Source organism: Choloepus didactylus, chromosome 11 (assembly GCF_015220235.1).
Source record: "Choloepus didactylus isolate mChoDid1 chromosome 11, mChoDid1.pri, whole genome shotgun sequence".
In the NCBI taxonomy this organism is placed as follows: Eukaryota; Metazoa; Chordata; class Mammalia; order Pilosa; family Megalonychidae; genus Choloepus; species Choloepus didactylus.
The window spans coordinates 84,432,898-84,447,665 of NC_051317.1; the positions used below are offsets into that span (position 1 = coordinate 84,432,898).

Here is a 14,768-nt window from a genome sequence, read left to right on the forward strand (position 1 = left end):
CCACGATGACGAGGATAGCACAGATAATAATATCACCTTGTACTTCCTTCCAGTAATCACAGAGAGCTTCACACATATTATCTTGCTTATCCTCAACTGCACTGTTTGTTAGATGGGGTTTGGGTTTCGCTATATACACTTTCCAGAAAGAAAGTTATTTTTTTTTAACAAATTACCAGCAACGCAATGACAGCCCGTAGAGCAGTAGCATTCTCAGTTCCACTATTTCCCAAATGCGGCTGATGAAATAAGTCATCTGGAGCACTCATTAATAACATGGATCCTGGGCCCTTATCCCAAAGAAAAGGGAATTTGTCTTTTTGTATTTGTTTATAAGTGCCCTTTGGGGAGTCCTTTGATCAGGTGGGTTTGGGAAATATTGTCCTTTTCCAACTCAGGGTGGTGAGAAAGGGTTACTGGCAGGCGTGGACTCTGGCGAGGTTTAGAACTTCTATTTACTTGGTAGCTTTTCTGACTACTTGGAAGATATCAGAAGAGTCTTGTCATAGGCTTGATGATTCATAGAAAGAGTGCTACTCTTACAGAGGGATATCATTATTTGAAAATACAGTTAACATTGCACTATGGCTCCCTAATATTGAAAAATCACTAGATGATGTCTCACCAACACCTTTTTTGGTAAGGAGAGGCAAACTGACAACTGAGACCTGGGAAATACTTACATGTTTGTCACTAGAATCTAGTAAAATGCTGAAGTCATCTGCCTCTGCTAGTTACTTATCAACATTTCAAAAGTCTGAAGTTAAATCCAATGTACTTAATAAACATGCATCGAATATCAGCCTGTTGCTCACATGCTAATTTACCGTGTACTCTTTATGCAGAAGCATTTTTCTACATTGTTAAAATTTTCTCATAGAGTCATTTAAAAAACTTCTTATTTTGGATTTTTTACACCTATACATAATTCACATACTATCTGGCATTTGGGTTGTTTCAATCTTCCATTCATATGCACAATGGCTGTGATGAACATCTGTGAAAACAGAATTCATTTTTTTTTACTCCTCCCTTACTCCTAGTATCTAATCAAAGACCACCTCTATTTAGGAAGACTTGTTAGTCCTTGCCCTCATCGCCACCACCAATGCCACCACCCAAGTTCAGGGCTACATCATCTTCAGCCTGAACAAGGCCTGAAACAGCCTCCTAACAATTATAAGGCAGCCACTGGTCGTTCTTCCTTGCAGCCTCTGTTTTCCACACTGCTTTCAATGTTGTCACCCTAAAACACATATTTGTTCCCCTGCTTAAAAATGGTGATTTCTCATTGTCTGCAAAATAAAGTTCAACGGTATTTGCACAGGCATCCAAGACTCTTCCCGCAATTACCTGTATCTAATCTTGGAGCCTGAAGTTCAGTTGCTCCAACTGAACACTCTTAACTCTACTTGTGCTTCCCTATTTACAGTCTCCTTATTTGCACAGACAGTCCATGCTCCATGTTTCACTCCTGCTGGGTGCATGGCATGAAGTAATCTCCCCCTAAACAAATGGGGAGTGCCACCTACTGCAAAGTTTAGCATGGAGTTTTTCCTGGTTCCTGCAGAAGTACCTTGCTCCCTACTTCAATGCATACTTTTGAAGATACTTTTATGGTTTTGATTTACATTTCCCTAATAGCTAGTGATGTTGAGCCTCTTTCCATGTGCTTTTTAGTCATTTGTATTTCCTTTTTGGAAAAGTGCATATTCATGTCTTTTATCCATTTTTAAATAGGGTTGTTTGTCTTTTTATTGTTGAGTTGCAGGATTTCTTTATGTATTATGGATATTAAACCCTTACCAGATATGTGGTTTCTGAATATCTTCTCCCTTTGAGTAAGCTGCCTTTTTATTTTCTTATGAAGTAAAGATTGTACGTAACTATTCATGATTCTTTCTTCCTTAGATTGTGAATTCCTTGAAGCCAGTAGTCACAGTTTACTCTTCTCCTTATCTTCACTTATCTTATAGCATACCATATATAAGGTATATAGAAAACATTTGTTGACCAAGTGAATAATAATAATTATTATTATTATAGCAATACTGATAAGAATATATTCTGTTTACCAAGCACTATGCTAAGCACTCACTTAGAATTTACTGATGAAAAAATGCAAGTTCAGAATAATTAAAAAAAACAAGATATAGCTAGTAAGAGGAAAGCTGATTTTCCAACCTATATATCTGACTCAACCATGTTGCTGTGCTGACTAACTAAAGGAATATGCAGCCCCTTTGAATTATTTCAATGAATTGCATAACAAAATACCCATACAGATATTCAGGAAAAAGATACAATTAAATACTTTCCCCATGATTATGACATATCACTTTTTGTCACCTATAAAACCAAGTATAACTTCAATCAATTCCCAGTCAAAAAGTCACTGTCATGATGATACCATGAACCAATGATCGTACACTTTGGATGATTATCTGGTATGGGAATATATCTCAATAAAATTGCATTAAAAATTTCACATAAAAAGTCACTGTGTCAGATCTGGTCATTTTACATATTGAATAGGCATAACTCTATCTAAACAAAAGCATAGGAAAACAAAACAAGTTAGCTTATTGCAAGGAAGAAAAGAGACTTGTGCACCTCTAAAAGGTCACAAGTTTAACTAATATACAATCATACTCCATGCATTTAAGCAAATCTTATAGTTCAATGTTTTCCCCAAAAAAGTTTTTTGTGTGAGGGGATTTTCGAAAAAGTAAACTCTTGGCTTAAAAAATTTAGACCCTTCAACAGTCAGTAGCTATAGAAATATAAAAGTAAAACAAAAATCTCCAAATGAGTCAATGTAAAACCACATACAATGTGAACTTTGTTATTTTTTTAATTAAAGCTATTGAACATAATGTATAATCAGCACTTTTCAATTGCATTCCTAAAAAAAAGCTTACTGAGCACTTGTTCTCCAAAATTATTAAAGTGTTGTCATAATCTTTGCTTTTATTAAGAGAAATAAAAACAAACAAAACACATGATGAAGCTAGTCCCTGCTAATGGTTGCTGTGGACAGTGAGGCTTCTGTGGCAATGACTGGGTTTTCCACCCTCCCTCTTATACACTAATTTAACACACATTTTAGTTCAGTGTCTCCTCAGATCTCACATATTTCTTTCACATATATCCCTTTTGCAATTATTTATAAGCCTTCTTTATGTGGCTCCTCTTCCAATTATTTATCTCAGTAATATATTTATTTTTGTATTATATATTGTTCTAGTTTGCTAATGCTACTGGAATGCAAAACACCAGAGATGGATTGGCTTTTATAAAAGGGGGTTTATTTGATTACACAGTTACAGTCTTTAGGCCATAAAGTGTCCAAGGTAACACACCAGCAATTGGGTACCTGCACTGGAAGATGGCCAGTGGCATCCAGGAAACCTCTGTTAGCTGGGAAGGCACATGGCTGGCATCTGCTCCAAGTTCTGGTTTCAAAATGGCTTTCTCCCAGGACCTTCCTCTCTAGGCTGCAGTTCCTCAAAAATGTCACTCTTAGTTGCACTTGGGGTATTTGTCCTCTCTTAGCTTCTCCGAAGCAAGAGTCTGCTTTCAAGGGTGTCTTCAAACTGTCTCTCATCTGCAGCTCCTGTGCTTTCTTCAAAGTGTCCCTCTTGGCTGTAGCTCCTCTTCAAAAGTTCACTCTCAGCTGCACTGAGTTCCTTCAGTTTGTCAGCTCATTTATATGGCTCCAGTGACTGAATTTAGACCCACCCTGAATGGGTGGGGTAACAACTCCATGGAAATTATCCAACCAGAGTCATCACCCAGAGTTGGGTGGGGCACATCTCCACAGAAACCCTCAAAGAATTACAATCTAATCAACACTGGTAAGTCTGCCCGCACAAGATACATCAAAGATAATGGTGTTTGGGGGACACAATATATTCAAACTGGCACATATATACTCTATAATATAAATATAAAAATATAAAATATACTTGTTTTTATCACATACAAACACAAGCACACACACATACTTAAAAGGCAGACCTAAATGGGTACCTTAACATCAGTTTTAGCACCATAAAATAGTTGCTTAGTATCTTTTCTTTAATAAGCTTAAAGTGTTAAGTAATTAGCTTAGGTAATGGCAATTGTTTCAATTAAATATCTTCATTTTTTTTTCCTCATTAGATCTTATGGACTGTTTTGTGCTTTTGGAGAGCAATAAACATGTAAGATTAGACTTCTCATTGTGCTTTGACTGACTAGCATTCTTTAGATAGTTCACTTGTTAAACTCTCTACTTATCAAATAACTCAATATATTTAGACAACACTATTTTTAAGGAGTCATGAATATTCAGGGTAAAAAAAATATGAGTGGAAGGGAACAACTGCACCAATTTTTGTTTCTGGACTAATACCACTTTTCTATTATTTTGTGCTCCTCGCTGCATCATGTGTCTCCCTTTAGAGGTAAAGAATAGGCAATTGTACTAATTGTATTGCTTAGATGGAAGAGCTGGCATTTTCTGAAGTTAAAAGCCAAAATCTCCTTTGCCTTAGGCTGCCTATCTTTACTTCTCTGAGGGCCTCTAGGATACAGCCAGTGGATATAATCAAAACAGCTCTAAATATAAAGACCTGCCTTAATCGATGGGTTGTTTTCACAGAGGTGGTATGGGCTGTGAGAAGGACCTTGGACTCATGGTTTTCCTGACTCTGCCACTAAGTAACATTTTCTCTGTGTCAGCTTCTCAGGGCAAACTCTGGGCTAGTACCTCCAAAGCATCAACAAAACTTCCACTTTCAACAGCTGTCTTCAAAATGTCTCTATAAGTTGCAGCACTGAGCTCCTTCTGGTTGTGAGCTTTTATAAGATTCCAGTGAACTAATGAAGGCCCAGGCTGAATGGGTGGGGCCACGCCTCCATGGAAATTATTTAGTCAGAGTTATCACCTACAGTTAGGTGGGTCACATCTCCATGGAAACAGCCCAATCCAAAGGTTCTAACCTAATCAACACTAATATGTCTGCCTCCACAAGATTGCATCAAAGATAATGGCATTTTGGGGGTCATAATACACTCAAACTGGCAAAGACAAAAATATGGAAATTCAGAAGAATTCTGGAAAAATTGTGAAGGACATCACCAGGTCTTATGGCATGGCTGTGGAATGCTTTTCTTAAGTTACTTTAGTTTGAATAAGAAGTGCTCAAAAGGATTAATTGTGACCAGGCAACATAGCTCTACTCCAAAAGCAAGGAACCAGTCACAACACAGGTACAGCTTGGGCATCTCTGACTCTTTGCTGCCCTCTCATGTTTCAACATTCTTTTTAGTTCTGGTCTTCACTGCTAAAGACCTATGCAGGCAAGCCCTGCTCTGAGTAATAGAGGGATTCCTAAAAATATCCCGCCATTACTCTTTGAAAACAAAATCACAAAGTCAATGTACCATAATAATTGATATATTATTAATGTCCTCCTTCATGTCTATTACAGTTTCTAAATCATCCTTAAGAACAGAAAATGCCAGGCATAGGGTAGGGTTGTAAGAAGAAACTAACAACTTGGTGAGTTACTCATAAGCTGCCGAGCTGTCTTTTATGTAACTTATCTCCCTGAATTCTTGCAACAGCTCCGAGAGTTAGGTATTAATATCTCCATTTTCCAAATGAGGGAATAAAGCAAAAGAGAGAAACAGGTATGCACTCAGACTCCAAAGGCCACACACCACCTTTTCCTTATACCACACTAAAGAACAAAAGAGCCTTTTATTAGTAAGTCTCTTCCATAAACACACATCTGGAAGCTTTATTTTAAAGCAAATGTTAAATCATTTTAGATCTATATATTCACCTGCTCTATATGACAGGTGACAAACATGCTTTAACTCTAATGATAGAAAATCAAATTTTCTTGGCTTAATTTTCATTAAATAATACATGCCAAAAGGAATCTCTTCTGAAGAGGGAGAAAGTGGTAAAGATACTAGCACTATGGAAGAAATCTCTAGAAAGCATGTTGTGACATATAGACAGTCAACATTTTTAACTCTTCTGAGCAAAGTTTCTGTGAAAAAGTTATAGAGAATTCTTCTCCTTCAAAGAACTCTGACTCAAAAGCATGTCCTTTTATTTTTGAAAATGATCCCGAATAATATTTTATTGCCTATATCACAAAGGCACATGTATTTGTAGCTGTGAGGAGCATAAGGGACAAGGTGATGAGCAATAGGAGACCTGTTTCCACAGGTGCAAAGGATGTGTGTTCCTTCTGACCATTTTGGGGCATCTATAAATTTTACTCTCAGGACCCTGTAAACTTTCCTGTTTCTCTTTGCCATTCCTCCCAGGACTACTCTAGGGGTGCAGATGGGTTCTAACAGGGGGAGTGAGCTTGGCAGTAGGGCCTGATATGTTGGCTACTGCAGGAGGAAGCACACAAACTCCACCCTTCTGTGTATCTCAAGTCCTACTGTCATAAATGTCTCAACTGCCATTATTATTATTTTATTATTTTGTTTTTAGGGGCCACTTTTTCAGAATGGGCTCAGTGAGAGGAACTTCCCCTGCTGTTGTACTGTCCCTATTTCCCTCCTCCATCCCACTTTTCCACTTTGGTTTGCTATGCTTGGGCAAGGAGAAAGATTTCCATCCTTTAACCATTTAATTTCCTGTTGTGCTTTGTGACGAACATAGCTGCATTAAGAAGTTCATTAGTTTCCCTGCCTAGATAAGGTATTTCTATAGCCCCACTGTTCCTAGGCCTCAGGTCCGGGGCTCATGGGTACAACTGAGCCGTGTTACCCTTAAGTCCCAGATTTCAGTGGCTCATAATTCCCACTGGCATTGCTTTAGGGCCTCAATCATCTATTAAAAATCCTAGAACTCTCATGGAGTGTCTCACATGAGTTCAAGACCAAGTCTGTGCCCTCTGAGTGCAGCTTCTCTACCATTATGTCTGTGCTGGGCCTCTGCTAGGGTGTGGAGCAGCTGCCCTGACCACTGAGCTCCCACCATCTCTTGTTGGCCCCACAATTACCACTGGTACCTGCAGCTGCTCTTCTGGGAGGGTGCGGCTCCACCCACAGGGCTAGCTCATGTGTAACTTCAAGCTACAAAAGCTTTCAGAGACCAAAATAGCACAGCACTCTGTTCAAACTGCTTATTGCAAAAATGGAAGATGGTGGTGGTTGTTGTGCAAGTCCCTCTTCAGAGGTGTCAGATCTAGGTGCCCAAGCCAGGACTGTGGACCAGGCACCATGCAGTCTCTCTCACTGGAGGCCCCAGACACACGCTCACAAAACAGACCTATCCAGTCCTCAAAATACTCAGCCAAGGGGATGGAAATAGAGGGGCACAGGTCACCCCTATCTCAGTTTAGGCTCATTTACATTGAATTTTGATTTTTCAAGAAGGACTCAGTTACTCATAGAACTTAGTTTAATATACAGGAATTTCAGTTACTGTTCTTGTCATCAATGACACTGAAATCTCAGCCACACCAATAATAAAACTGGCGAACCATACTAAGAAATGACAATTGAAAATCACCACCAATAAAGATCTTGAAAGATAAACAGGGAAAAGAGAATCAATAACTTAATAATCACTGAAATACAAGTCCATTTCAATGCACTTCAGGAAAGAAGACAACATAAACAACTATTTTCATAATCAACTCTGAGGTGGTAACCATCCCACCGGCAAGACTCATTGAAAAAAGCTGATTGGACTTGATGAAGTAAAGTTTCAAGCAAAGCACGAACACTAACTTAAGAAGTTGCTCCTCATGTTAAGTGTTGGAGTCCAAGGAAGACATTTGAACCAAATGACATATTGGTCTAGTTTGGATAATATGTTGATTTTCTTCTGGTAATAATTTTGGAAAATACAGGTTTCTCTTTTCCAGGCAATTATTTTAATGAAACAATTGGGGTTTCAAGAAATGATTAAATATGCTTTATTTGGTTTCAGGTTCAGGAAAATGAGATAACTCATTCTCTTTTTTGGTTCAGTGGAGGTCAAGCTGCATGTCTAAAACAGATGGATAAAAATCTGGGCAATTTTATTTTTACATCCTTTATTTCTCTCATCCTTCCCTCCACTTATCTTTTTTGAACATCTGTGGATACCTTTATTTTGATCTCATTGATTTTTTCTATATCATATAATTACTTCTTCTCTACCCTTCCAAAATGAATTTGTTCTCAGTTCAATGGGTCCAAACTATGACTATTGGAACACTATTTGTTTTAACACACAATCGGGACATCAATTTACCAAGAAGGTACCCCTTTCATTTGTGCTTTCACTCTCATTAAACCAAGCTACCATATAGTAACATCATGCTGATATAATAAATGTGGAACCAACATAGCAAACATTTTGAAGGTAACAATCTCTCTCAAAACACAAATGCCCGGAGAAACATCAAACTTAGTACAAGTGCACACAGATAAGTGGTTAAGAAAAATGGTACAACCGTTAAGATTTCCTAAGGAACAGCTTAAATAGGAACCTGTGAGATCAATGACAAAAGTGATAGTTCAGAGAAGAAAGGATTCACTTTTTAAAAAACTTTAGAATTGCAGTCTAAAATTGGTTTTATGTAAAGTGGAATCTTGGAAGCTATGGCTTCCTTCTAGACATGAGAAGAATAACCGCCCAGATCTTACTTACCTGTTATGGTGGCTTTGTTGATGGACGGTTGGTTGCACATGGGTGATCTTCTGACAAAGAGAGAAAAAAATACAAAATAGTAAATATGTGGTCCTTGTAGATTTGAGACTCTGAGTCATTTCAGATATTCCATTTTAATTTAAAGGATTGCTTTAATTAGGACAAGCAAATGAAGACTTTTTTCAGGCTAGCTGGCAAGTTCCTAGGCACCCTTTGTACGATGGCTCAGATCACACATGCCAGAAAAGAAAACTGTTAAATCTCACAGTGATAGACTTTTGGGTAAACAAAGCTGGTGTAAATGTCACAGTGACATGATAGAAGAGGAAGTTCTTATTGACTGACTTCAGAGCAAACACCGACTTTCTCAATTCCAAAAAGCAATCAATCTACAACTGGTTTCTCTACCTCAGTGTTAAGAAACTTTGAGTTTTGGAATAAATTCTCATGATTTTCTGTACATTATCAGAAGTAAAGGAATCATTATAAACTCTTTTACAATTAGAGAAGGTATTTAAACTTTTTCTTTCCATTTTCTTACACTGAAAAACTTTTCTGCCATACTTGTTAGAGAGAAATATCCTGGAGGTATATTAATGATTTGTCCAAACAGATGCTAGATAGATGCCAAATAGATGCTAGAGAGACTTTGGGAATAATAAACTAAAGGCACTTAGAGATAGTCTAGCTTGTACTCTTCTTTAATTTTTAACCTGTTTTGGCCAAGTTCCACAAGATGATTAAGAATCCTTTCAGGTAAAAACCATGTTACATGCCTAACTTTATTTTCCACAGAGCCCATTACAATGTATCCAGTAGTATTCAATCAGTGCTTAACAAATTAAGTTGAAAAGGATATCATTTATAAGATGTCCAATAATTTTTTTTAAGTTTCTTAAAATTGGCAGCTTTAGAACACAGTGATCTCTAAAACAACAAAAACAAAAAACTTTAAAATGAGACATTTTCAAGTATGTCTGTAAAATCTTTTCCTTTTTTCAAAAACTACTTCTAGTAAACTACTTCTAGTAAATATGTGGTCCTTACAGATTTGAGACTCTCTGAGTCATTTCAGATATTCCATTTTAATTTAAAGGATTGCTTTAATTAGGACAAGCAAATGAAGACTTTTTTTCAGGCTAGCCTGCAAGTTAGAAGCTAACACTTAATAAGCACTATGCTAAATGAGCACTTTGGATGAATTGTCTCTTTTGATCCTTACAACAAACTTTGGAAACAGGTAGTCTAATTATTCTCATATTACCAATGAGGAAGCCGTGCTTTGGGAAGTTGAATAACATGTTCAAAATAAGAGAGCTGAGATTTGAACCTAAGCAATGTGATTTGAAGGCCTGAGGTATATGGCCTTATTTTTAGGAAGCTTTTGTGGAAGCTGGAGGCACAGCTACACATATGTGAATATGGTAGGCTCTTGCTGGACCATGTTCAAATCTGCCTTCTGAGAGGATGAATCTCTTAGCAGAGGATACACAACTTTGGTTCCAGGGAGCATCTGGCTCTGCCTCATTGCCCTTAAGTTCACTGTCGTCAGTTTGGGCTATGAAATTTTTTTGTTGACTATAAGTGACCAAAAATAAGATTCAGAATTATTATTATGTTTATTATGAAATTAAAAAGGACAATTTTAAACCTGATTAATACTTCATAAAAAAATTAACATTTTAAACTGTTGCTTTGTAATGGCTCTGATCTATATACTAATAGTTATCTTCTTGCTCTGAGATTATTACTCAAATAATTTGTGTATTGATCACTATTTTCAGTTCTTGCCCTAAAAATTTAGAAGGCATTGATTTTTTTTAATTCAATTTTATTGAAATATATTCACATGCCGTACAATCAACCATGATATACAACCAACTGTCCACAGTATGATCATACAGTTAGCATTCATCACCACAACCTCTGTCTGAACATTTTGAAGGCATTGATTTTGAATTGGAAAGTAACAAAGGAATGTTTAGAAACTTTTCTATAAATTTTGGCAAACCAAATCATTGTGCTACACATGATTTCCTCTTAATATCAATCGAGCCACTGGCACTTGAGAACTTGGTATCTCAACCAATAATGGCTAGCAAAGACTATTAACCATTTGACCCTTGGCTACATTGTTACAACATTTAATGAAGAATGAGCCAGAACTCCCTTCTGGAATGAAAATCTCAAGGACAAGAATGACAAGATGATAGAACCAGTAGTGGTTTCAACTGCTACAAAGTGGTTGCATGGCTACAGAAGTCAGCAATGTGCATTTGTATAACCATGCAGGGGCCAGGGCTTTAACTGCATTCTTCCTAGACTCCTTTCCTGCAGCAAATAAAAATGGTGGATTGTGCAAGGTAGCATATGTCCTCTGCAAAATCTGGAGGTAAGCTTAAAAATGTTCAGTGGCACTGTGATGGTTAGGTTCATGTGTCAACTTGGCCAGGTAATGGTGCCCAAGGTGTCTGGTCAAGGAAGCACTGGCCTAAACGTTACTGCAAGGACATTTGGGGCTGGTTAATAAACCAGAAGGCTGGTTTATTAAATCATCAGTCAATTGACTGCATCTGTGGCTGATTACATCAATAAAGGGCATGTCTTCCACAATGAGAGAATTCAATCAGTTGGATTTAATCCAATGAGTTAAAGACTTTAAAGGGAAAAGAGAGAGAATTTTTACTTCTTTTTCTTCAGCTAGCCAGCCTCTCCTGTGGAGTTCATTGAAGACCTCCACTGGAGTTGCCAGCTCACTGCCTGCCCTATGGTATTTGGACTCATGCATCCTCACAGTTGCGTGAGACACTTTTATAAAATCTCATATTTACAGATATCTCCTGTTGGTTCTGCTTCCCTAGAGAACCCTGACTAATACAGGCACCATGGGGTACCCAGCAGGAAAAAATCTGATTCTCCCAAGCTCATCATGTCATAAGTCAGAGACCAAGTTATATCTATTTTGCTATCCACTGGTCAAAACAGAGCGCAGCTGCATGTATTTAGATACCTGAAGAGGCTGATTGAGTTTGAACCAGTAGAGGCAATTCAAGTCCACACTGACTAAAACAGAGACCTCACAGACCTTTACTTAGAGGCTACCAGATAATACAGTTTGATTAGATATCACCCTATGTATTGAATAGTTGGTCAAGGCAGGGGGATGTTTAGGCTTCAGCTATTATCTTCTAGCCTCCTCTAGCTGCTCTTTTCCATTTTAATCTGTCCTTTCCCTGTAAATCATTGAACACTCTATCTTAACATAATGGGCCTCGGATTATCTCTCCAGAGATGGAAGGACCAGTCTGATGCCTTCACATCTCTTTTATCCACTGTTTGCCTACCGTATTTTTAAATGCTGATACTCAAGTAACCATGTCTGAAGGAGGCATAAAGAGAGTTGCAAAGTTTTTTGTTCTGCTTATCAAAGCAAAACTTCCAATTTCCTGGATAAAATTTGAGACTAAAAAAATTGGGGAGTGTGCCAGTTTGAATGTATTATGTCCCCCCAAATGCCATTATCTTTGATGTAATCTTGTGTGGGCAGACCTATCAGTGTTAATTAGATTGTAATTCTTTGAGTGTTTACATGGAATGTGCCCCACCCAACTGTGGTGATAACTCTGATGAGATAATTTCCATGAAGATATGGCCCCACCCATTCAGGGTGGGCCTTGATCAGTGGAGCCATATAAATGAGCTGGCAAACATAAGGAACTCAGTGCAGCTGTGAGTGACATTTTGAAGAGGAGCTACAGCCAAGAGGGACACTTTGAAGAAAGCACAGGAGCTGCAGATGAGAGACAGTTTGAAGATGGCCATTGAAAGCAGAGTCTTGCTCTGGAAAAGCTGAGAGAGGACAAATATCCCAAGTGCAACTAAGAGTGATGTTTTTGAGGAACTGCAATCTAGAGAGGAACATACGGGGAGAAAGCCATTTGAAACCAGAAATTTGGAGCAGACGCCAGCCATGTGCCTTCCCAGCTAACAGAGGTTTTCCGGACACCATTGGCCATCCTCCAGTGAAGGTACCAGATTGCTGATGCGTTACCTTGGACACTTTATGGCCTTAAGACTGTAACTCTATAACCAAATAAACCCCTTTTATAAAAGCCAATCCATCTCTGGTGTTTTGCATTCTGGCAGCATTAGCAAACTAGAACAGATTTTGGTACCAGAGTAGTGGCGTGCTGGTGCTACTGTGTTTGCAAATACCAAACATTTTGGAACGGCTTTTTAAATGGATAAGGGGAAGATTCTGGAAGAATTATGAGGATCTTGATAGAAAAGGCCTAAACTACTTTGAAGAGACTGTTTGTGGAAATATGGACTCTAAAGATACTTCTGACGAGGCTTTGAACAGAAATGATGAATGTGTTGCTGTGAACTGGAAGAAAGGTGATCCTTGTTTTAAAGTGGCAGAGAATCTAGCAAAATTGAGTCCTGGTGTCAGATGGAAGGAAGAATTTGAAAGTGACAACCTGGAATACTTAGCTGAGGAGATCTCCAGACTATGTGTAGAGGATGTACCCTGGCTTCTCCTTGCAGCTTATAGTACAATGAGAGAGGAGAGAAATAAACTCAGAACTGAACTCTTGGGTTCAAAGAAACCAGAAGCTGATGGCTTAGAAAATTATGGGCTTCCAGGGGGTGGAATCCCAGAAGCTACAGCCCAACTTGAGGATGTAACCAAACATGGAACCCAGCTTCCATTTCAGTACAAGACAAGATTGGAAAAGGAGTTAAGCAGAAAGGATTTGTGGAAAATCTTATTGCCTGACGGCTTTGACCCCTGTGTACTTCATGCGAAGCCAACAGAATTTTTGCGAGATCTTTATAGACAGAGCCATTGCCGGTCTGGACTGGAGGAGACAGACAAGGAAAAAATTGAAGGAAAAATTTCTTCAAAGACAGAGCCATGGAGGTTGAGGTCTGGAGTCAAGAGATCTCAGGCCGGGAGAGCGGAGTGGCCCACACGCATGGAAAGGGTGAGTTTGTCCCAGAGATTGAGGGTGGGCCTTCCAACTCGATGCTCCATAAGAGTTTTTCCACCCCAAGCCCGAAGAGAATTGGGGAGAGCCTGGCTGCCACCACACTGTTCTGAAGGGGTTAAGCATATGCCCCAGAGATGGAAGGGAATCCGGGAGCTACCCTGATGTTTGAGGAGGGTGGGGCCGAGAAGGTGGTCTCCCCAATGTGTGGATATGTTGGAGCACTCAACCCAGAGTTTGGAGAGGAAAGGGCTGCCTCAGAGGCCCTTAGGAAGGGTTAGACTGCCGCTCTCTCAAGCCCCAAGGATGCAATGTCGTTCTGTTAATGATTCTCAGACTTTGAAATCTAATGGAGTTTGTCCAGCAGGTTTTAGGAACTGTTTTGGTCCTGTTAACCCTGTTTTCCTTACTGTTTCTCCTTATGGCAATGGGAATTTTTATCCTATGAATGTTCCTCCTTTGTATATTGGAAGCACATAACTTGTTCTAAGTTCACAGATCCACAGCTAAAGGAAAATTATGCCTTAGGACTGACCACGCCTATAATCGATTTTGATGGGATCTTGTACTTAACTTTTGTTACAGAAATGATTTAAGTTTCTGTGATATTGTGTGATGAATATATTTTGTATATGGAAAGATAATGTCATTTTGGGGTCCAGGGGGTGGAATGCACCAGTTTGAATGTATTATGTCCCCCCAAATGCCATTATCTTTGATGTAATCTTGTGTGGGCAGACCTATCAGTGTTAATTAGATTGTAATTCTTTGAGTGTTTACATGGAACGTGCCCCACCCAACTGTGGTGATAACTCTGATGAGATAATTTCCATGAAGATATGGCCCCACCCATTCAGGGTGGGCCTTGATCAGTGGAGCTATATAAATGGGCTGACAAGCAGAGGGCACTCAGTGTAGCTGTGAGTGACATTTTGAAGAGGAGCTACAGCCAAGAGGGACACTTTGAAGAAAGCACAGGAGCTGCAGATGAGAGACAGTTTGAAGATGGCTATTGAAAGCAGACTCTTGCTCTGGAAAAGCTGAGAGAGGACAAATATCCCAAGTGCAACTAAGAGTGATGTTTTTGAGGAACTGCAATCTAGAGAGGAACATACTGG

At 38.8% G+C, this 14,768-nt stretch overlaps 1 protein-coding gene across 16 annotated transcripts in view; it reads right to left on the reverse strand.

The window, feature by feature from the left end:
* The window catches only part of PDE4D (phosphodiesterase 4D), a 1,663,062-nt gene that overhangs the window by 213,973 nt on the left and 1,434,321 nt on the right, over positions 1-14,768 (reverse strand). For all 16 annotated transcript variants that reach the window (XM_037799050.1, XM_037799045.1, XM_037799053.1 and 13 more), the window contains one exon: positions 8,660-8,709. In XM_037799050.1, coding sequence (XP_037654978.1) covers positions 8,660-8,709 — 50 coding nt within the window. The remainder of the gene's footprint in view (positions 1-8,659; positions 8,710-14,768) is intronic.